The sequence below is a fragment of the Lineus longissimus genome, chromosome 13 (genome assembly GCF_910592395.1).
Source record: "Lineus longissimus chromosome 13, tnLinLong1.2, whole genome shotgun sequence".
NCBI classification, from domain to species: Eukaryota; Metazoa; Nemertea; class Pilidiophora; order Heteronemertea; family Lineidae; genus Lineus; species Lineus longissimus.
This window is the reverse complement of record NC_088320.1, coordinates 11,192,423-11,215,562: the sequence shown is the minus strand read 5'-3', so window position 1 is coordinate 11,215,562 and position 23,140 is coordinate 11,192,423. Positions and strand designations below refer to the sequence as shown.

General features: G+C 43.6%; 1 protein-coding gene and 1 long non-coding RNA gene across 2 annotated transcripts; one reads left to right on the top strand and one right to left on the bottom strand.

The window, feature by feature from the left end:
* The first annotated feature begins 400 nt into the window (after window positions 1-400).
* LOC135498204 (uncharacterized) lies at window positions 401-6,530 on the top strand. Its single transcript, XR_010449020.1, has 5 exons — window positions 401-415; window positions 3,383-3,559; window positions 4,907-4,999; window positions 5,686-5,734; window positions 6,271-6,530. It is a non-coding gene; the product is annotated as an uncharacterized LOC135498204 (long non-coding RNA).
* A 15,273-nt stretch (window positions 6,531-21,803) lies between these two features.
* LOC135497673 (putative nuclease HARBI1) lies at window positions 21,804-22,838 on the bottom strand. Its single transcript, XM_064787504.1, has one exon. It carries the CDS (start codon window positions 22,836-22,838, stop codon window positions 21,804-21,806), a length of 1,035 nt encoding a protein of 344 aa, XP_064643574.1.
* Between the last annotated feature and the right edge of the window lie 302 nt (window positions 22,839-23,140).

Sequence of the window (23,140 nt, the reverse complement as noted above, 5' to 3'; positions counted from 1 at the left end):
CTCCCGGTAGATAAAAGTGAAGGGAGACCCTTTCCTTTCATGATTTGGTAGTGAATGAGAGACTGAGCCTCTTTTAATCTTTGCGACCAATACTGAGAGGTTCCTCTGAGGCTGGCACTGAAGTTGAGTATCTTGTTTGCAATAGATTTGTCACCATTTTGAATCTTTTCTTTCAGTTCTTCAACAGTGAGGTGTTGGTCACCTAACCTCTGAAGGAATATACGTAGAGTTTTCAAGGGCTCTCTTCCTCATTATCATGTTGTGGAGAATGAACTTAAAACACTGGTGGCGAGCAAATCGTCCATCCTGGTACCACATGAGGTGATCTGCCCAGTCGACCAAAGAAGTGCAAGTTGTTTTGCGATTGGTAAAAAAGTCCCCTGTACCATGTGGAAATAAACATGGAAATGCAAAGGTAAAGAAATTCCTGGTGGTGAACTCTGACAGTGGTTTATCACCTCAGGTTGGCCATGGGATGGTGACAGTTCCCCTTTTGGTGGCTGTAACCTTTCCATGTTTTTCACCCAGCACATCCTTTACAGCATTTTCGACGTTTTGCCTCAGATAAACCGCTGGATCTCGCAGGAGGATACCTGAAACAGTTTCCCCATCATTCGTCTCTCCAGGATCTGTTTGGTCTGGGGCAGGTCCTCTGTAATCTCTATGCACTGTTGTTGAATCGTACTCTACTGTTGGCAAGTTGTCTATCTCCCAGTCAATTGGCAACTGGCTAAGCCTTTCAGAGCATATGGTTATATCCCCATATGCAGGGTTGTTATTCTTTAACCAATTCAAAGCCTTTTCAACAACGTTTCTCCGGACATTGAATTCCTTGGTTGTTTCATTTTTGCCCTGCCTGCGAACTCTGATTATGTTAATTTCTGATGGAAGTCTAGGAAATAGTTTGGCCACCTCTCCAATGGCTTGTGGACAGGTGACACAGTGTCCATTTGCTGCAATTCCACCATGATTAAGCATGTGGCCATTAATTGATGATGAAATTCGAGAAATTAATTGCTGCTCTATGACAGTTAAATTCTGAAGGTCTGGTGGAACTACTCCTGGATCCATGTTGTTTTGTGAGGAGAATAGTGTTATGCTGTTTTTTTCTTTGTAGCATCGTTGGCAGACTGTGGGATCCTTTGAAATCTTCATTTCGAGTCTTCTTTCATTGCAAATTTGGCAGAATTTGAACTGGTAGGCCATCTGCTCTATCTCAAAATTGCGAATTGAATCTAACTTTGCTTGGTTAAAATGATTGGATGATGTGGGTTCAGGTTCAGGTTCTGTTATATTGTCTTCATTGCAGTGCTGAATTTGTTTTTTTTTGTCTCTTTGAGTGCTTGTGATCTTTACTTTATTTCTTCTTGCTGGTCTTTCTTAATTGATTTGCCCTTGTTTTTGCCTTATCAGATTGTTTTCTCCTTTTTTGGGTTGGTCTGTCCCTTGTGATACTTTTATCAACTGGTGGCGGATCTTTCTTAAACTGGAGGTTAATTGTTTTATGTTGAACAGGTGGATTTGGTGGTGTATCATTTACCAGTAACAAGAAATGCTGGTGTCTTAGTAAAAGAGTGACTGTTCTCAATGGATCATCAGTGGTGAACTCTTCAAGGTAGTATCGAATTGTGTTGTCACCGGAGAGTCCTTGTAACCAGACTCTTATGTCACACTTTAGAATGTTGGTTGCAGTATTAACTTTACAGACAGTAGCATATTCGCTACCAGCAATCATCACTTCTCGATAGCATTCAGGGGTAAGTTGGGGCAGCTCATGGCAAATTGATATAGCTTGTTCGAAATGATCCCAGTTTTGTTCAATGTGGCAACAAATGAGTTGGCGATACAGTCCATGATGGGAAGTGTATCCATGGATTGCAAGGCTGAGACAATGAAAAAGGCAGTTCCTATCCCCAGGGACATTTTGCACATTGAAGACTTCCGTACCAGGGAGTGTTTATCAGAAGGTATTGATAATCGATTGTCCTTTGTTTGAGTCTTTGTTGCTGTCTGTTCCATATGACTTTGTCTTTTTCTTTGAGCATACTGCTGGTCCCAGTGATCCAAGTTGGAACATGTTTCATGTTCAGGCGTCTGAATTTGACAATTTGGCGATAATACAGGTGTTGGATGACAAGAATAGGAATGATCCATCATGTTAGGAGTATTTTTGTTCATTATCTTGTTGTTGAATGAAATCTCAATCTGTTTGAATGAAAATAATGGAGTTAAAAACACTGTTAGTGTTAGGCTCTTACTAGGTTTATATAGTTTTGTTTTCATCTATTCAAAAGTTCATTCCAATCCAACCATAACTGCTACAGTATACAGAGAATGATGATTTTGTGCATTTGACCCCTAAATATATAAAATGCATTATAAAGTGGGCCTGACCTCGGCCTACAGCTCATCCTGATTTAAATGGCATGAAACCCCTGGCATGCTGGGCCCTGTGCCGCTGGCGTAAATTTAAATTATGTAAGTAGCCCCCCCCCCCCCGTATGGCCCTAAGAAAATTTCTAGTCAAGGCACATTGGAAATATTTCTTTTTCCAGAGCAGTTGTGGTTGGAATACTAGTAGATTGGAATGAATTATTTCTTCAATGATATGAAAGTTGAAAACCCTCTGAGTACCAAAATGCAGAGGCAAGACACATCATGCATGTCATGACACCCTGGAGCTTTTTCTCATTTCTGAAACAGTTGCATGGTTGGAATGAATTTCCAAATCAGTCCGTCAAATCTCTATCCAAATGGAACTTTAAGACCACTCTATATTTGTGCAGTAGTGTTAAAACTGACTTTTTTGAAGTAAGGTACGTAAATCGAGAAGAAGAGGACGTTTTCTTTGTCTGCAATGAAATGTCACAACTGTCTCCGCCGACGTTGTCCTGTATGTCCTAGCAGACGATTTTTAAATACATGATGTCCCACACCCGCACTTCAGTGGCGCCGGTGTGAATAAATCTACTTGTGTGAATGGTCAATGGCTCATGACGTCATGAAATAATTGCGTCACGAGGAAGGAAACAATGGGAATCCGACGTAGTAACTGTGGGTGCGGTGCGTCGTGAATGCAGGATCGGCCAACGCGAGGCCCGTATGGAATGCGACAAACTGTACCGGAATCAGAATTGTCCTGGGTCTGCACACATTTTTTTCAGATTCGATGGACATGGTGGATACATGAATTTTGTTTAGACTATACATACAGTGTATACGTAACCATTACACTCACTACGTTGTGTGAGTTACAAATCCTGGCTTCTCTAATCCGGGCCCTCTCACCGTGAGTGCATACCTATCCTTACAACTGGAAATATGTCAAGTGAGTAGGAGTAACAGGTTGAAGTTGAAGTCGAGTGTCAATGGAATTTTGCAGATATTGCAGTGACGAAGCAGAATTTCCAAGCATTCACGAGAGCTTTGTGCTAAACAACCCGACGCACATCCAGAATAAGCCCTGCTAGGCCTGGCTACAAATACTAAACCTTGCCCGAACCAACACCCATTTCAGTCGTTGGACTCCAAGCGTAGTGCGGTGGCATCTTTTCAAAAGGTAAGTGTATTCTGCCGAAAATTCCCTCATTGACATCAGCAGATGGTAACAACGTGGGAGGGTAGTTCTCCCTGACCAAGGTGTCATCATCAAGCTACTTTTCCATACTGGCCCTTTTATATTCCTCATTCGACATGTTATTTTGTACGTCAAAAAGAGGTGGTTTTGTTCTTTTTTCATCGTATCCATGCTCTACGCTTTAGACCACGCTCTACGATGCATGAAAAGCCAATCACCAGGGCAAGGAGAGAAGGCATGACTGCTTTGGAGAATGGTTGAGGTATGATGGCTGGTTTGACAAAACCTTAGAGAGCAGTTAGAAACACGAGCCATCATTTGGGAGGACTATAGAGCTGCATGTTCGCGCATTCGAAGTTCTTCAGCTTTGCGGAATTCTTCATGTGACTTTACATTGGTTGATCCCGCGTAAACACACCACTGACTGCTAAGGATCCCCTGTTTATTGTGGCGATGAAAGCAAACTGGTTTAGTATACGTGTGAATTTCTACGTATTGAGATTTCGCATTTGTTTTAGGGCAGTACAGTGTGGCGTAAATTGAAAAAGCATTGCATGCGTTGTCGTATTCTGTCCGTTCAGTTTGTTAAAGGGGGCGCAAAATGACGAAGCCCAGGGTCATTTGCAATCACGATTGCAGCAACGCACGCAATTCATACGGCTTTGTTATTTTACGCTCCACTGCTCGCCCAAACACCCAGACAAACGAGTTTGTTCTGCGATTCAAGCAAATTCGCGTTTGGCGACAAAATACCTTAACTCCTACAACCTTATATATAAGTTTACCACTGAAGGCGATTGCGAGAACGCACATGCCCGCCTTTGCTCTGTTATGCTTCACTGCACCCAAACCGAACCAGCAAAAGCTTATGCTTTGCAACATTGGAAGTGGCTGAATGCGATTCCGACATCGCAAGTGGCAATGCATCATATACAGTGCAGAAATAGTTATTGTATTGGAATTTTTTGCAACATCGCGTAAGTTGGCAATCTTTCAGTTAAAGCCTACCTTATCCCTTGACATAGACAGGTACATGAAGATAAGAACTCTAGCCCAACTGACACCAGTGTCAACATTCGTACTATTTTATGTGTGTTCTCATTGAGGGTGTGTTTTTCAGTCGAGGAGGGGGGGGGGTGAGCTCTCATTTTTACGTGCCTGTCGTGTATACTGTTCCATTGCGTCGAGACTGGTGCATTACCTCGACAGTTAGAGCAGCGAGATACCTTGTTGTAGTTATCCTAAAAAAACAGAGTCAGCCGTATCCTCCTCCCCTCGCACACGTTCGGTCGTTAGTAATCTCAGTTTCCTCTTTTTGCTACATTCCAGGAAGTTACGTCTCTCTAGCAATATTTCTCACTGAAAAGATGAAGACCATTTGTGTCCTGTTCGTTCTGGTGGTGATCTTCTCCTTGGTCCTTGGTAGGTTTACATAACACGCCCCGCAAACGAGCAGATTACGCGCTGTTTCTGATTATAATCGCTGCTATGTGCGACAAAGAGATCTCACGCCTGCCTTTAAAACGGGTACTGAATCGCTGGGTTTGAGATAATGTTCATGACATTAATTTTATGAACGAGTAACCTTTGCGATCTCAGAGCCCAATATCCTACTTGCCTTATACTTGGGAAATCAGGAGTTTCTCGAATAATGCCCCGTAGCTTGCTCAGGGAGAATTCTTCCTCTAATATCATTACAGGCTCGTCGAAAGGTGGACCGACATTGCGCGCCGACTTTATTTACCGGGAGGCGAGAGCCTTTTTTCGACGGGGTATAGGTTTTATTAATTACTTGGCATGCGATTGTAACAACGCATGCGACAGTGCATTTTTTATTTCACACGGCTTTTTCAGCGGACACTGTACTCAAGCAATGCAAACATCGCGTGCTTAGTGAAATTCATGGGACAAGTCTTAATGCATTTGGTGACGCGATTCAGTTCCCATGGATTTCACAAATCATTCGATTTTGTACATTGCCTCGGTGCAGTGTGGCGTAAGTTGACAAAGCAGTGTATACCCGGTGGCAATCTCATTCACTTTACCCCAAACTTACTACCCTTACCAAACACCTGAATTAATTTGCCCCGTCTATCCGTTACTTGCAGGAGATAACGTCGAGGAAGGATTCAATGAAGAAACGGATCTGGAAAAACGGTAGGTGACACAGCCTTTGGGTTCCTCTCTCTCGCTTGTTCTATTGGTGGCGTCACAGTAAAATTGGCTTTTGGTCACACACAAAGAGGCTTCAAACAGCATCCTCCCGTAATCAGTCCGCCAAGGATCCTCTTACCTTGAACCAGAATTAGCCATTTGCCCCCCCCCCCCCCCGCTGCCGATCAAACTACGCTAGTCATGACAGTTACAGCTTGATCAACGGATCCATCATATGTAAACCTATGTATGGACCTCTCCTTCTCTCCTCCACGCTAATAGAGAGAAATTTCGCTCTCCCGTAACGCCGAGAAATCCACCGAGAAAAAACCCATTCCTGCGTTTGACGTCCCAAGTTTTCGTGAAAGATTTCCCGATCTCGTGCCGGTCTACGTGAACCAAGTGCTTTATCATATACCCTTATGCACTTGTATCTGGGCGCTAGTTTGGGATCGGGAACTCGGGAAATGCCGGACTGATCGGTTTTTGGAACGGGATTGCGAAGCCTCACAACGCCCTTTTATCCCGCTTTCTTTCAGGTCGGACTGCTTTCCTGTCGGTCACTTTTGTACCAAGAACTGGACTTGCTGTAACACTTCAGGTGGCATTCCCCACTGCGGCTGGGACTTTAAATGTTACTAATAATCAGGCAACATACCAGTACCAAGGATGAAATGACTTGGATAGAACATTACAGCATCCTTCTGTACCACATTCGTGCTTTTCTGTAATTGCTTCGACCAAGAATCAATAAAGATTATTCTTTTTTCCTTCTTGCTATACCAAAGAAAGAATTAGTTGCAACCAATAAGACTTGTTCCCATCTTTATCTAAGGACAAGAGATCATTGTCCTATGATTCAGTGTTTTTTTTTCGCGCCTATATGTTCCACATATATATCGAGAGGCCGAGTATCATACTGTAATATACTATACTATTTTGTCTGCTTTGGAGAATGGTGGAATATTGAATACTACTGTACCAGGATGAGATACTATGCGCTCTTGGTTTCTTTTACAAGTAAATGTCCACATCCTTTTGGGCATCCTGAACCTCAAGCCAACACTCGGCACCAACGATCAAGGGGATGAGGATACGACTGACTGGTTTTTCGAGGACCTTTTGGGCCGCTGGGCGAAAACTACTGGCGCAATTTCTTCAAAGTTTGACCTCAGACCAAAAGTACTTTTGCCTTTAAGCAACCAGTAATTGGTCTCTATAGAACCATATTTTGCTTAATCATTCACTCTACATCCGTGCAGTGGCCAATCAGCGCCACCCGTGGGGTCTAACGGTATTAGGCTAGCTCGTTTGCATACCTTTAACGCGTTCAATTTCTAGCGCCGCGCTTCGGTAAGCACCGGATCTCGGGCATTGAAGCGCATGCCCAGTATGAATCGAGCCCGAACGCTTTGGCACCAGGCCCGAGTAACATTATGGTAATGTAGCGTAAAAAGAAATGACCAGACACACTACCGGGTGTGCGTTGCGTTAACTACAAAAACTACTTACTAAACTTATTGACCAATTTTTTTCACATCTAAATATCAATTTCTTTCAACAGCTATTATATTTTTGCCAGAAAAGTGCAGTCTGATGCAATAAACACATTTCTTGTATTTCGCAAAGCCGGTGTAATGTTTTTGAGTGTTTCTATTTTTGAGTGTTTCCCCTCATTGTTTGGGAACGCTAAAAGATAGATTGACAAGTTTTTCTGTGTTTCCCCCTATTGAAAAGTCATGGTCTCTCTAGCTGCCTATTGTTTGGAAACACTGACACATGGGAAACAACCACAGATGTTACACCGGCATTTACAGGCTCGTTTGGCATACTTTCTCGAAGGTCACGTGCGGCGGCCATTGTATGTCGAAGTAACCCGCTCGCAGGGTCGCTCACTTCGGCCTGGCGCCAGTACCAAAACGAACGAGTGATAAACCCTTCATCCTTATTCTGGCCTTTCTATTTCATAGGACTTGAATGGGAATACGAATAAAAATCTTCAAACGCTTGTTAGTTTTGTTCAAAATCATTATCTACCTTATAAAAAAGTGTTATTGTCAACTTGATTGTTTTAAAATTGTTCACTTAGCCAAACAGTTGTGATCCATGGTTTTTATATGAATAACAAACATCTAGTTGACATTTAAATTTAGACAGATATTTGGATAATCAGAGTATTTTTTTTGTTGTACTACAACGTTTAGGCCAACTATAGACTAATTAGGGGAAGATTTTCTCCTATAGACTCCCTTGGAACTCCATCGCATCATCCTAATTTGGTCTCCTTATGGTGTGGAACGAGGTCGGTCCACTGCGTCCGGTGTGTAAACGCAGCAGGTTCACATAAAAACTCCGTTTAGGCTACTCTTTCCTTTAAATCTTGCCTGATTATAACTTTTATCAAACGTCGATAAAAGATCGCAAGGTTTTCATCGGGAAACAAAAAGGCGTGAAGTACAAGGCTTCAAATAGATAGCGCTGACATCAAAATTACTTGAAGGCGATATGCCGTTACATGACTTAAAGGCGATATGCCGAAACAATCTGATTATAGGGCCCTCCAGTATATACCCGAGGTCACAGACTGAAATTAACGACGGTGAGGGCTTTAAAGCAGATGTGTATTAGTGGATTTCTATTTAACTGGACCACAAGTAATACGAACGGTGTTCCCCTTTAAGGAAGCAGAAAGAGGACGAGTTTACGGATAACAAAAACTGAAACATGGACAAGTCACTAGTCAGTTATGAACTCTCCATTTGTACACAGGTCACGTCGCACCAACAACTTGTAAACCAAATCATCCGCGCATGTTGACAGTGATTTATAATAGCAGCGGCTAAAAACTCAAAAGGGTTACACACGACTATAATTATGATGATTTTGCAGGTTGTCCGTGACGAATTACTGACATAACAGCAGATTTTCGATCAAGTTTCTTTCAATTAGCGGTTGTCTTTCTTTCACATTTTCTTGAGTGAGCCTTTGCGTTTACACTCCGAGGGCAGTGGACCAGCCTCAATCCTCACCATCAAAATACCAAATTAGGATTACGCAATGTATTGCCAAGTTATTCTAAGAGAAAATCTTCCCCTAATAAGTCTACAGTTGGCCTAAACGTTGTAATACAACAAAAGAAATACTCTGATTATCTACCGGTAAATATCTGTCTAAATTTGAATGTCAACTAGAGGTATGTTATTCATATAAAAACCATGGATCACAACTGTTTGGCCAAGTTTGGACAATTTTCAAATAATCAAGTTGACAAAAACATTTCTCTATACTGTAGATAATGATTTTGAACAAAACTAATATCAAAAGTCAAGGACTTAGCACCCCTGAACCCCCCTACGATAGCGTAACGTTTTTACCGAGTACAGTGGAGGGGAACCCCCCCCCCCCCCCCCCCCCCCCCCCCCATGTTGGGTCCATCCATAGTTCCATCCGACACATTTTTGTTTTCGTAATACATGTACATTGTCCTTAGTGAGTGTAAGCCACTATTATATATAATTCGGGGGACACCCGCCGCACCCCCCCCCCCCCTTTTTGCCTTGCGGCCAGTCAGATTGTTCACCATTCTTTTCCTCAAGTTTTTAAAAGTACATGTAGTTCTTATTTGTTTGTTCCAATCATGGCAAATTGGTTCAATGATGCTCAAGAGAGACAGGATAGTATTATTACTCCCTTCACAGACCGTAGTTTGTCGTTGTCCGCTAGGGTACAGAAATTCGTTCAATCATGGAACTCTCACCAATTTGCTCGCGCAATCGGTGTTTGGATTATGATTATGATTTTGCTTATGAAACGCTGCTAAATACAAATGATGTTTCTAGTTATGTTGGCATTTTATATCGGTGGGGGTTCAAAAATTTTAATTAATTTAATAAAAGAATAATTAGAGCCTACAGCCAACCAACGACAATCAAATATGCGACTCCGAGGAGCTACCTGGTGACAAGTGTGCGAGGTGGTTGGTGACGAGATTTAGTAACTACCCCGCGAAATCGGCGCAATTTTGAAATCAGAAGTGCTACAAAAAAAATATTTCTTGGTATATGGATTGGATTGACCAAATAAGGAAAATATTTCCCCACGTGCATATCGTGCACGTGCATATCTATGGTGGTGCAAAACCTGTTGCCTAAAATTTTGTCATGATTAAGATCAGTCCTTAAAACTCAAATCTCCTGCACAGGATATGACTTAAAGTCTCCACTACTGTAAAAACACTTATGACATGAACTTTTAACACTAAAATCAAAGAACATTAACTGAACAGCGCTTCAATCCACTATAATGACATGATAAAACACAAAATATCTCATCACTGAGTGTAAGCACCACCAAGCTTTCTATTCACCAAATAAAGGGAACAAGGTGATCAATCTTGTCCCAAAGTCCACAGACTATAATGGCTCCTAGTTTCTGCTTGCAAGAGTCAGTTCTTTTAAAGGTGCATGTAGGCTTCACCTGTGAACTTCAGATTAGCATATACCTGCACAATACACACTCTATACTTGTATGACAAACACTATACTGGAAATCATTTTATCTTCTAGACTTCAGAATTATTCCCAATTTCACCAATTTCAGCAACCGTACAGTATTCACGCAAGATTGTCCCAGGAATAAATCATTCCCAAATAAAGACATGCTGACAAAATAAACATAATCTGAAGTCCTTCAAAACAAAACTCAAACCAGCATCTAAAATGTCATCTAAACGTCACCAGAAACACTTTAGAAATCAACCACAATGGGGAGAGGTTACCAGTACTTCACCCATATGCATATTTCACTATTTTTCTCGATGCACGCCCAAAGTTTCGAACATTACCTCTTGTGGTGCAGTTTTATCGTCGCAAAGTTTCATTAAATATTGTCACAAACATTCACCAAGTATCCTGACTAGATTTCGTGTATGAATCAGCCTCGAACTGGATACACCCATTGTCCTAGGGACGGATTCCATAACGGCTCTGGTGGTCTGAACATTTGCCACCACAGGACAGGTTGTTGTACTACTTGAACTCCTTGAAGATTCATGAGAACTGTTTTCTGATGTGAAACTCCATGCCCAGTGACTGAACCTGCCACACTAACTGGTACTGTAGAGACAGACGGTTTTCTTAGTTCATCATACGTTAGTCTCTGCGGTTTTCTCACATTCCTATTTCTGGTAGCTCTAGGCTGAAATTCTTGAGCCTCCGGGCTTAGGCTCCCCAGACTTGACTCAGTGCTAGATCGATTCTGTTCAACTCCAGGACTAGACTCAATACTGGATCGATTCTGTTCAAACACTCCAGGACTGGAACCAGCGCTAGACGGCTGTCTACTACTGTTAGGAAATGACCGATTTTCCTCAGAAAATGACCGATTGATATCCTCAGTAACAAGCTGATTTTCCTGTTAATGTTCAAATGTACCGTTCTGCGAACCATTTTCAGAGTCAATTTCAATTTCTCTAGTGACAGACACCTTATCTCTACCCCTCCCTGCTTTCAAAAGGTAGGGTGCAGCCAAATCACATAGTTCATCAAATTCATCATCACTGTCTGATTCAGGATCGGCACAAGTTGACTTTGGAGGATCAGATTTCGACACAGTTTTCGATTGTTTAGTTTTACACAGTTTGCTAGTGTCCGCGAGATCTCTGTGTCCAGGTTTAGCTCTGGACAAGGCATGAGCATATTCCTGTGAAGTACACGTTCCTTGCCTGAACCGTTCTCCGGCTTCACACCGTAGACTGGACTGTTGTCTGGATCGCCTTTCCTGGATGTGACTATGTGAATCTTATCCTCCCAGTAAGATCGTAGTTTACCGGTCAACCCCTCTGGCTGAGATTCCTGACAAGCACTCTGTCAGAAATTTCGAGAGGTTTACCATGTACGCGCTTATCATAGCGAGCTTTGCTCTTTTTTCCTGCAGTCTCTGATTTGTCCTTGGCTGTGTCATGTGCATCCTGCATAGCCTTTTGCCAGTTTTCGACATATTTCTGACACGATGCTTTGCTGGAGTCTTCAACTAGCCCAAAAAGAGTGTCTATTGCGAGTCTAGGAGACCGTCCGAACAATAGAAAGTATGGAGAATAAGAGGTAGATTCATGCTTTGTACAATTATAAGCGAACAACACTTTGTCCAAATGATCACTCCAAGCACTTTTCTGTCTCTCATTGAGCGATCTCAACATTCCTAAAAGAGTCCTATTCATTCTTTCAACCTGACCATCCCCTTGCGGGTGATAGGGAGTAGTCCTGGTTGCTGACATGCCAGAAAGTTGCTGTAGATGAGAGAAAAGTGAAGTTTCGAACTCACCACCTTGGTCATGGTGAATTCTCCGAGGAAAACTATATCTGAATACAAAGTTATTGAAGAGTTTCTCGGCTGCAGTTTTAGCTTTCTTGTTTCGAGTAGGGTAACCAACTGCAAATCTACTGAAATGATCCACGAGCAAAAGGACATACTCATAACCACCTTTGCTCCGTTCAAGATGGAGAAAGTCTAAAGATATCAAGTCAAAAGGAGCAGACGATTTGAAGTTCACTAGTGGTGCCCTCGGTGGCAACTGAGGTCACTTGTTCACCAGACAACTACACTTTTTAGCGATGAAGTGTTCAATGTCTGATTGCATGTTAGGCCAATAAAATCTGTCCCTAGCCAAATTCACAACTCGATCGGCTCCTAAATGACCCATTTCCTTGTGCAATTCTATGTAAACTAGAGAATGAAACTTTTCCGGCAATACCAACTGTTTACATCCACTTTTGCGCCACAGAATACCGTGATTGTCTACCTCAAGTTTATTCCAACTCCTGAGTAAAACCTGAACCTTGCGACTTTCCTGACGGCGAACTTTGGAAGTTGGCAATTTCCCGGATTTCATTAGATTCAGTACCCGACCGACGACTAAATCCTTCTCCTGACTTGTCCTAATGTCATCACGAGACATTGCAGAGATTGACTGTGAGTGCTCAGCTAAAAGAACTGGGTTAATTGCAACTACAGTTGCCCAATCTGATCCCAGCTTCTCACTGGTCTGCATAGCTTCCAGTGTAGCGGACACATCCTTCTGATGTACAGTTTCTGTACATTGTTTTATGTACTTAGACATGTCCATAGGCAAACGAGACAGGGTATCAGCATCGATATTGAGCTTGCCTGGGCGATATTTCAATGCCAATGGAAACTGAGAGAGTTCAGCCATCCACCCGTGGCCAGTCGCATTCGGCTTAGCGGTAGTGAATATATAGGTGAGAGGATTGTTATCTGTAAAGACTGTTACCTCTGGCGCATAGAATAGATAGTCTCGAAACGTGTCCGTTACCGCCCATTTAAGAGCAAGAAACTCAAGTTTTCCCGAGTGCATATGATAGTTCTTTTCAGCTGGGGAAAGAGTTCTGGACCCATATCCGATCACACGAAGCTGTCCTTGCTGTTCCTGGTACAAAACACAACCTAGCCCATCCGCTGAAGCATCTGTATTGAGAATTAATGGCTTTTCCATATCAGCGAAAGCTAAAATAGGTGGTTTGACTAGGTTGTCTAACAGGTCTTCAAGAATATTCTGATGCACAGGCAACCATTTCAAGGGGGTTTTAGATAGTAATTGACCAGTTTTGGTCATAGAGTCAGTCTTTTTACTACTGTTTGGTATTTTCGATTCAGTCACTTTCAGCAGATCATACAACATTTTGGCTTTCAAAATTTGGCACAAAAGATCGATAGTACCCCAAGAAACCTAGCAGTTTTCGCAAATGTCCTATGTTTTCTGGTGTTTTCTCTTTCAAGGCCTGAATTGCGGCAGTATCTGCAGGATCAATAGTATACCCTTCCTCGGATACCAAACGACCAACGAAACGTGATTGGCGCAGAAATATCTTGCATTTTGACGGCTTGAGCTTTCCCCCACTCTTGATAACTTTTTTCAAAATCTGACGTGCATCGTCAGCATGGTCGTCGAATGTCTTGCTAAAACCTATCACATCATCCTGATATGGGATACAAGTTTTGAAATTTAGTTCATCAAGCATAGTGAACATATGACGCTGGAATGCTGGTGGCGCCCCCTGGAGACCAAATGCGATTCTTTGGTATTCATACAGACCCCATGGCGTTGCCACAGCACTAAGATGACGCGATTCCTCGTCTAAAAATCCCTGGTGGTAAGCAGAACCAAAATCAAACACAGAAAACCACGAGTTACCAACCAAAAGGTCAAGAATGTCCTGAATTCTCATTATTGGATGACGATCATGGTAACATCGGGAGTTGAGTAACCTGTAATCCCCACATACTCGGAGTTTTCCCGAGCGCTTGCGAACACAAACTAGCGGAGATGAGTAGCTAGAGTTTGATTTGCGCATGATCCCCCTCCTGATGAGATCCTCTAAATGCTCACGGAGTTCTTTATATAATGGCTTAGGCACAGTTCGGTAATGCTGGTTGCATGGGGTAGGGTCTTTGAGTTTGATATGCATTTGCAAACCAGGCATACAACCAATGTCAGACTCATCCTTAGCAAAGGCATCACTGCATTCCCTTAGCATGTCCTCGAACTTGACCCTCTGCTCAGGTTCTAAATGACTCAAATCCACTGGAGGCAACCAAGTTTTATCATCGGATGCATGCATACTATTCCTACTATCGTTCCTATCATCCACATGACTTCCCAGATCAACTGTGTGTACTCTGGCATTCTTAGAATCACTATCAAAATCACATGGGTAAGACCCATCCCATTCATAAATCGCTTCGACAAAACTAACAGTTCCGAGAACAGTTTTTGCCCTGAGTCGAACTGTACGATTGGTAGGGTTATTCACCAATATCTGAACTTTTGATGAAGAACCTTGAGACAATGACACAACAGAGGCTGGGATACAAGTTCACTGAGTTCATTACTTTCATCAACCACGTCAAATCCCTCAAACAGCACTGGAGTTTCCTTGATAACTGGCCCTGCATGTACACGACACACTACATTGAGGTCGCTCTTAGGACCTACTACAATGTCCTTCCTACCAGTTTTGACTAAAAAACTATCCTTAGTAGGACCTTGCTGCAAAACAGACAAAAGTTCCACCCGAGTTTTCTCTTTCACTGTAGGAAACAAACATCTCAATTCATCAGAGTCAGCATTACATTCCTTTAGGATCTCCTCAATCACATTGTAACCTATGATTGGATAGCTAATGTCATTGGTGCTGACTAAAATTGGGACCCGAAAGCAAGGTTTATCAGTACTTGTATGAGACTCAGGCTCATGTTCAGTGCTCCTTACGTGTTTCAAATCCAGTTCCACCCATCCCAAGTATGGAATTTGCTGTCCATTTGCAGCATTCAGCTCTAAAGGCTCATTCAGCAATTCAACTATATCTCTGATTGCTGTGGTGGGCAGGTTATCCTTTAGCCATTTTTGTGACACTATCGACACCTGCGCCCCTGCAACCCAAAGTGCAATCGTAGCAACGTCATTAAACTGGCATCCGATAAGGCACTGCTTGCCTATCAATGAAACCAATTTCGAATACTTCGTAATATTGCACATGTTCATACTTGACTCACATACACTACTTATATAAGCACCACTGTCAGAAATTCTACTATTAGTCGAACTTGTAAATTCCGTCGTTTCTACATGGGACTGACTACAAACAGAATCCGGGCCTACACCGTGTCCCCTAGGGAAGACCCTCTCCGGTTTCCCTTCCTGCAGCCACGGGAGAAATGTTCACCGGAACCACAGGCCCAGCAATGGTCACATTCAGATTGACCGGCCAGTTGAAACTTTTCACATAATTTATTTTGCCTAAATGTACATGTATTTGACTTTTTGGCACCTGTCTCAGTGTTTCTCTTACTAGTGCCAGAAGCTTCAGGAACAGAGCGAGTGGTCAAAGAATTTTTGACCTCCGTGACTAAAGCCTTGATTTGACTCATCTCCGCTTTAAGCTTTTCAAATTCAGGATCCTTTGAACCAGTGGTGGCGTTCACTTTGGCTTTTGCACCAGCGGTACCCGTACTGTGACTAACGCCAGCCCCTTTCGCTTCTCGTTCTTGCTCCTTGGCTGTTGCATGGTGTAGGGCTTCCAACAATTTCTCGTCAGTTATGTCTCGATCCTCAAGCGCGGATTTTAACTCTAGACTGATACTAGTGTTAGGTAAACCTGTGGCCACTGCATGAAGGAACATGTTTTTAACCAGCTTTTGATCGTAAACTAAAGAGGAATCAGCCTCCTTTGAGGCAAAACAGACCTTCTGCCTCAAGTCCATTGCCCTAAAGATGAATTCTTGGGCACTTTCCTTTTCACCTTGACAAATGTTCACCAGGTCCTTGTAGAGCGCTGTCGGCTCCTTCTCGCTGTAGTATGTACGGAGAACCTTCCTTAGAGATGACAAAGAAACATAACCCTTTCCTTCTAGGTACGAACGGAACGTTGACCCAGCTGAAATGCACTTGACCACTGCTGCGACCACTTCTCTCTCCGAATATCCTTTGTCTAGACCAATGTCTATTTGATGGATTAAACTTGAGAAAGACAGTTTTTCCTTTTCGCCCGGTTTCCCAATCTGCCCCTGGATCTTAAACTCTCGTTTCAGCAACTTCTGCAGATCCGGTTCATGTGTTGACGATGAGGACACTGTAGCCCCACCTCCACCACTGATCCTGTCCAGGTCCGCCAGACGTTGTCGCAGCTCCTTGTTCTCGACGCCTTTTCTACCGTCTCCATGGCCTTTATCTCTCTACGTAACTTTTCGTTTTCAGATTCCAAATTCTCACGCGTAATCACCTCCTCATTCCAGAATTCCTTGACGTCCGGATTCTCTTCCCAGTCCTCGTTATCCTGCGACATGATTGCAGTGCAAACAATGACAATTATTACACCACAAGAGTCCAGAGATCAGACCTCGAAAATCACGACAAAACGGTGCTTAAACTATACGATATTGTCGAAACGAACAGGTCAGTAAACAAACAGGACTTCAACAGGCAGCATCAGCAGCAAAGACGAGCTGGTCAGCAACAACAACAATACAAGTCTCTCAACATAGCACTAGATCCAGTCAGTCAATGAGTCACCATCATCACCCTGGATTTCATACACTGCACAGGCATTGCACACACTTCATGTACATGGATACTGTACATCAGCATACAGGGACAGAATTTCCCTGCTACACGGCAGCAACACAGTTCAATGTATGGCGAAATGCACTACAGCCCACGAGGCTCGCAAATCGTGACTTCATTTCGCGAGAACGACGCAACCTTTTCACCTTCAAAGTCTACTTTTTACAGTCTATCATTACTGTAGTTTCATGAAAATAACACCACTTCGGGATATTCAAGGCCCGGCCTCTTCTCTCGAGTCTATTCACCAGAGGTAACCAATGAGTGACTTCGCTGGCCCTTGTGATGGCTCAGCCGAGCTGTCACGGTTACGCTAAATCACTTATTACCGCAGCCCTATTGATTCGAAGTGTTGTGGGCCTGCTGGTCGATGAGTGCGCATGTGGAATGACGTAAATGGTAAGGCCACTCGCCGACCCTTTATACAGGTTGTCTCATAAAACTGAAGCACCTTTTAGATTGATCCAAACCCCCCAAAACAAAAAAAGTCCTTATTGAAACTCTGAAGAAAAATCTACGAATGCTTGCATCAGTAAAGCAAAGTGAGATTCAGGCAATGATAGTAGTCACGAAATTCCGAAGAAAAACGAGGAGCTCATCCTCTGTTTTTCTACAACCCTCTTTTTTTTATGTAGACTCCCTAGGCCTACGTGGGAGAAAACAGAATCGAAGTTTCTAGGATTTGTGGTTTTCTTGAGTAATTCTAGGGCATCTTAGGCCTATAAATGAAGCCCCACTGAGGGTACCCACATTAGAGACAACCTGTGCGACAATGGATGCTGTAGAGCTGCAGAGAAAACGACGCCGGCGCTACACCGTGACAGAAAAACTTGCCTACCTGAGAGACCAGAAGGAGGCACTTGTGAACGGTACGGTGCGCAGTATGAGAGAGTTCGCCGCCCACTATAACATCCCCTGGGAGACGTTTAGAAGGTGGAATCTCGAGGACCTCGAGCAGAAGCAAGAACAGGGGCATGGCCGGAAGAAGACGGTGATGGAGCCCCGTGATCCGTTATGGCCACAGGTTGAGGACCAGCTTTACCAATGGCTGCAGCAGATGAGAGAGCGTCGCTTCGCAGTCTCCGTTCTCGACATTTAAGATAAGGCGTTGGTAGTGTGGCAAAGCTGCAGTGGAATGAGTCAGCCCAAGATGTCAGAGAAGGGATTCAGCATTGTCGCCCTCAGCTAGGGGATTTCAACGCTTCCATAGGCTGGGTGGAGTGCTTGATGAAGAGACGCCACGTGTCCCTACGGAAGAATACAACGACCGTCCCCGCTGATGCTGCTGCAAGGATCCAGACCTTCCGAGATGCGGTTGCTGGGAGCATCGATCATCTTGATATAAAGATGCGGTTCTTCTTTAATATGGACCAAACATTTGTCCTGTTTGATATGAGAACCATGTACACGGCCAACACCACGGGGAGAAGGCCATAGACGTCCGATTATCCAGGTCCAATACCAAGCTGGGATACACCGTCACCCTCTGCATCGCAGCCTCTGGAGCAAAGTTGCCGGCGCACATCACCTTCCCCAGAACAGGTTTCGTCCGGGTGTTTGCAGCCCTCCAAGACAACCCACCAGCAGATGTAAAGATTACCCCATCGGAAACTGGTTGGATGAGGGAGGAAACGGCGCACCACTGGTTAGATGAAGTCCTATCACCCTACGTCACCGACAACGAGACCGACCAGTTCCTGTTAATCGTCAATCATTATCAGGTCTACCGGACAGAGAACTTCCGGACGAGAGTCCGCGACATGAGAGGCAGCCTGGATTACGTACCTGCTGGTTGCACATCCCTCGTACAACCGTTAGACGTTGCTGGACAATCTAATAATGTGTATCTTAAGGTTTGAAAAAAAATTTAATCGGGATTTGCATCGTTCTTTTTTATTCCTTCACTGATCACTTCGGACAAGACTGTACATTCAGAGGGATGTTCGGTTTTGTCTCCAGATATGTGACGGACAACTTCTCATTCTTACCAATTTCGCACTGCAAAGTATCTTTGAAAGCACGAAGCTGGTAAGGGATGATAAGACCCGAAGAAATGCTCCATTACCTCCCTGAGCAGTGCCTCACTTTGAAAGGGCAGGTCAGTCCCTAAAACCAGCAGAAGCCAATATGTCGGTTGGACTTTTTTCATGGACACCCTGTACACTATCAGCCATTAGCACTGGGACACACTTTACACTACCAATGACGATTAGTTGAAAATGTTCTGGGACACTCAGTACAATGGCCGAAGGCCCGATCCCATTATCCCATTCATAGGAGACCTACGAATCGGTTTCAACAACCCAAACAATAAGGATCGGACTCGAAACTGGAGTATATTGGATATGAGGCCTGGACAACCCTCTCTGGAATCCCAGCCAATGATCGGCCTTCTCAACAGCTCTGTTCGCCACCCTATGAGTTAGGGGCGGCGACACCGGCTGTTAATGAAGTGGTGTTATTTTCATGAAACTACAGTATCTTATTAATCTCGGTAGAACCTCCAATTGTTACTGATGTCATTCCGGTACTTAGTTTCATCGAACAACACCGTAATTAAAATATATAAACGTTTTCTTTTAATAAATCTTCTCATTTTCTTCTTACAAAATCGGATGCTTTTGCTAATGTGTACCTCCAGGAGTCCCGGAGCTAACCTCCACAAAGCATGTAAAAGACACACAAGGAATTTCGGAAGTGACTTGTCACAACCTGTGACAGATTCACAAATCTATAAACCAAGCATGCCAGAGCTTAATCTTTGATAACAAGAGACGACCCGTAGGCCCTTTCGTCAGTGACTTGTCTGAGCAGCTGGTGACAAAACCACCTGTCGATCGACCCTCATGATATAAGAACATACATGCGGTCCTCGGTCCTCGTGTGCTTTCTTGTAACTGCCATCTCGTCGATCATCGTATTAGGTACCTTTATATCTTAGTGATCGGAGACAGAACAACCTGTCAGCCCATGTGTCCGAGCGTTAGTTTATATCGATGGGGACGTAGTAACAACCTCTCGGTCCTCATGATCTGCCTTGAGCTAAAGATAATATCACAACCTTCATGTTAATGTCTTACTTACTATGGCCCGAGACAATCTCGGCCCTTATGTTAGTGCTTTTTACCTTTAGACTCGACGGTCTTCATGCATGGGGCTGGGGACAGAGCAGCATTTCAGCTCCCATGTATAGCGTAAGCTAAGATGGGACATAGCAACAACCTATTGGTTTTTATGTATAGCGTAACCTAAGATGGGACATTGTAATAACTTATCGGTCCTTATATACAGCGAAGGCTAAGATGAGGACATAGTAACAACCTATCGGCCATTGCGTATAGCATTAGCTGAGACGGAGACATAGTAACAACATATCGGTCATTGGTTTAGCCTTACCTAAGACGGGGACATAGTAACAACCTATCGGTCATTGTGTATAGCCTTAGCTAAGACGGAGACATAGTAACAACCTATCGGTCATTGGTATAGTGTTACCTTAGATGGGGACATAGTAACAACATATCGGTCATTGATATAGCGTTAGCTAAGACGGGGACATACTAACAACCTATCGGTCATTGGTATAGTGTTACCTTAGATGGGGACATAGTAACAACCTATCGGTCATTGATATAGTGTAACCTAAGACGGGGACATAGTAACAACATGTCAGTCGTCATGTTTAGCGTCAGCTAAGAGAGGGACATATTAGCAACATATCGGTCATTGTGTATAGCGTAAGGTAAGACGGGGACTATAGCCGCACTTACACCACCTGAAAATGGACCACCAATCTTGGTTCGGGAACCAATGCCGCACCATCGAAAATCCACCAAGCGCTTACACCAGCGCTGCAGCTAGTTATAAAATCCGGCTACAGATGGCGCGCAAACAATAAATTGCATGCGCAGAAAGCGCCATTTCGAAAGCGCCGCCTGGAGCCGAACCATCTAACTAGCTAATTGCCGATCCATTTGCGCGTACACCACGACAAAGCCAGGCTTTTAACAAGCCGGGCGAATTTGGACCATCAAGCTTGGTGGACAAATTCGCTCGGCAATTTGTATCGGCAATGGATTGCCGAACCAATTTGTCGCGGCAATGTGGTGGTGTAAGTGCAATTGGTCCACCAATATTTCGTGGTGTAAGCGCAGCTATAGTAACAACCTTTCGGTCCTTATGTATAGTGTAGGTTGAGACAGGGACATAGTCTCAACCTATCGGTCCTTATGTATAGTGTAGGTTAAGACAGGGACATAGTCACAACCTGTCGGTCCTTATGTATAGTGTAGGTTTAGACAGGGACATTGTAACAACCTTTCGGTCCTTATGTATAATGTAGGTTAAGACAGGGACATAGTCACAACCTATCGGTCCTTATGTATAGTGTAGGTTGAGACAGGGACATAGTCTCAACCTATCGGTCCTTATGTATAGTGTAGGTTAAGACAGGGCCATAGTCACAACCTATTGGTCCTTATGTATAGTGTAGATTTAGACAGGGACATAGTAACAACCTTTCGGTCCTTATGTATAATATATGTAAAGACAAGGACATAGTCACAACCTATCGGTCCTTATGTATAGTGTAGGTTTAGACAGGGACATAGTAACAACCTTTCGGTCCTTATGTATAATGTAGGTTAAGACAGGACATAGTCACAACCTATCGGTCCTTATGTATAGTGTAGGTTTAGACAGGGACATAGTAACAACCTTTCGGTCCTTATGTATAATGTAGGTTAAGACAGGGACATAGTCACAACCTATCGGTCCTTATGTATAGTGTAGGTTAAGACAGGGACATAGTCACAACCTATCGGTCCTTATAGTGTAGGTTAAGACAGGGACATGGACATGATGATCCCGTGGAGTGCGGATGAACGATCCCGAGGTCCCAAACACGTCGTTTTCTAAGCCGTTTTCTAACATTATTTACACGTTCTGAACACGTCTCTCGTAAAGAATGACGGTGATCTCTTGCCGCCTTTGCTGACCTTGCAATCGAATTTGGCGTACAGCCAAAGGAGCATCTGCAGCCTTGGGTTCTACACCATCCTCAGCCTCTTCCTCTTCATCATCACCGAAATCATCTGAGTCATTAAGTGACTTTGCGACATTGTGCAATACAACACAAGCAATGATGCATTTTGGAGCGTTTGCCAGTTTGAGACGAATGCCGTAACGCAGTATCGGAAAACGTCGTTTTAATTGTCCAAAGGCTTGCTCGATGACCACACGATTTCTTGCATGTTCTCGGTTGAAATGTCTCTCAGCTGCAGTATTTGGGTTACTGTATGGTGTCATCATGTATGGGGCTATTCCATATCCTGAATCGCCAAGAAGACTCCCTTGTACATTCCTTGCAACTTTCCTGTGCAGGTCCGATGTTTGGAATATTCGAGAATCGTGCACAGACCCTGGCCATCCGACATCAACACTCGTGAAGGTACACTTTTCATCACATGTCGCCTGAACATTAAATGACGCAAAGTTCTTTCGATTGATGAAGTCATCTCCAAATCGGCCGTGTGGCTTATCAATGCGTACATGCGTGCAATCGATAGCTCCCAGTGTGAATGGAAAACCAAGCTTTTCTGCCCAAAGTTCCTTTGCCCGCGCCAAATCTGCATTTGAACTAGGAAACGTTATCCACCTTGGGTGCTGTTCCGATATGAAATCCAAGGTACTCGCAACGTACCTCGATACCGTTGGCTGCGTCATGCCCATCACCTCTGCAACAGTAGTCTGGTATCCAGGAGCTGCCAAATAATGCAAAGTTGCCTCCATGCGTTCCACTGGAGACAGACATCCGCCACGAGTCTCGACGGTTTCAGGTAGAAAAGTTTGTGCAAGCCATTCAACATTATCCTTCCCAAATCGAAATAACTTGCGGTAAGTCGCTGGATTTATCTCAGCTCGATCTATCCGACTCTTATAAACCTTCACTTCTCTTACGGGCATGAACATAGCGCAAGTTAGGTACAAAACGGACGCTGTAGAAAAGGGTCAAGCACCTCTGGACGAGCTCGCCAAACTGCGAGCAAGTGCTTCGGTTTGTAAGGACAAGCACGGTCTTATGTATATGCATTCAAGCATTTTCTATAAGTTCAAGCTCATGCTTGTTAGACCAAGCTTTTGCTTTTTCTACTCAAGAAGTTGCTTGTTCTATGAAGCAAAAGCTAAACTTTATGCATACCGTTTCAAGAAAAAGCCTAGAAAAAGCAAATGCTAGTTTTTATGTATTCGGGCCAATAACTATGGTTATTCCT

Coding starts and splice junctions, on each gene's coding strand:
- LOC135497673 (XM_064787504.1), bottom strand. CDS start 22,838: ATGTTCATGCCCGTAAGAGAAGTGAAGGTTTATAAGAGTCGGATAGAT.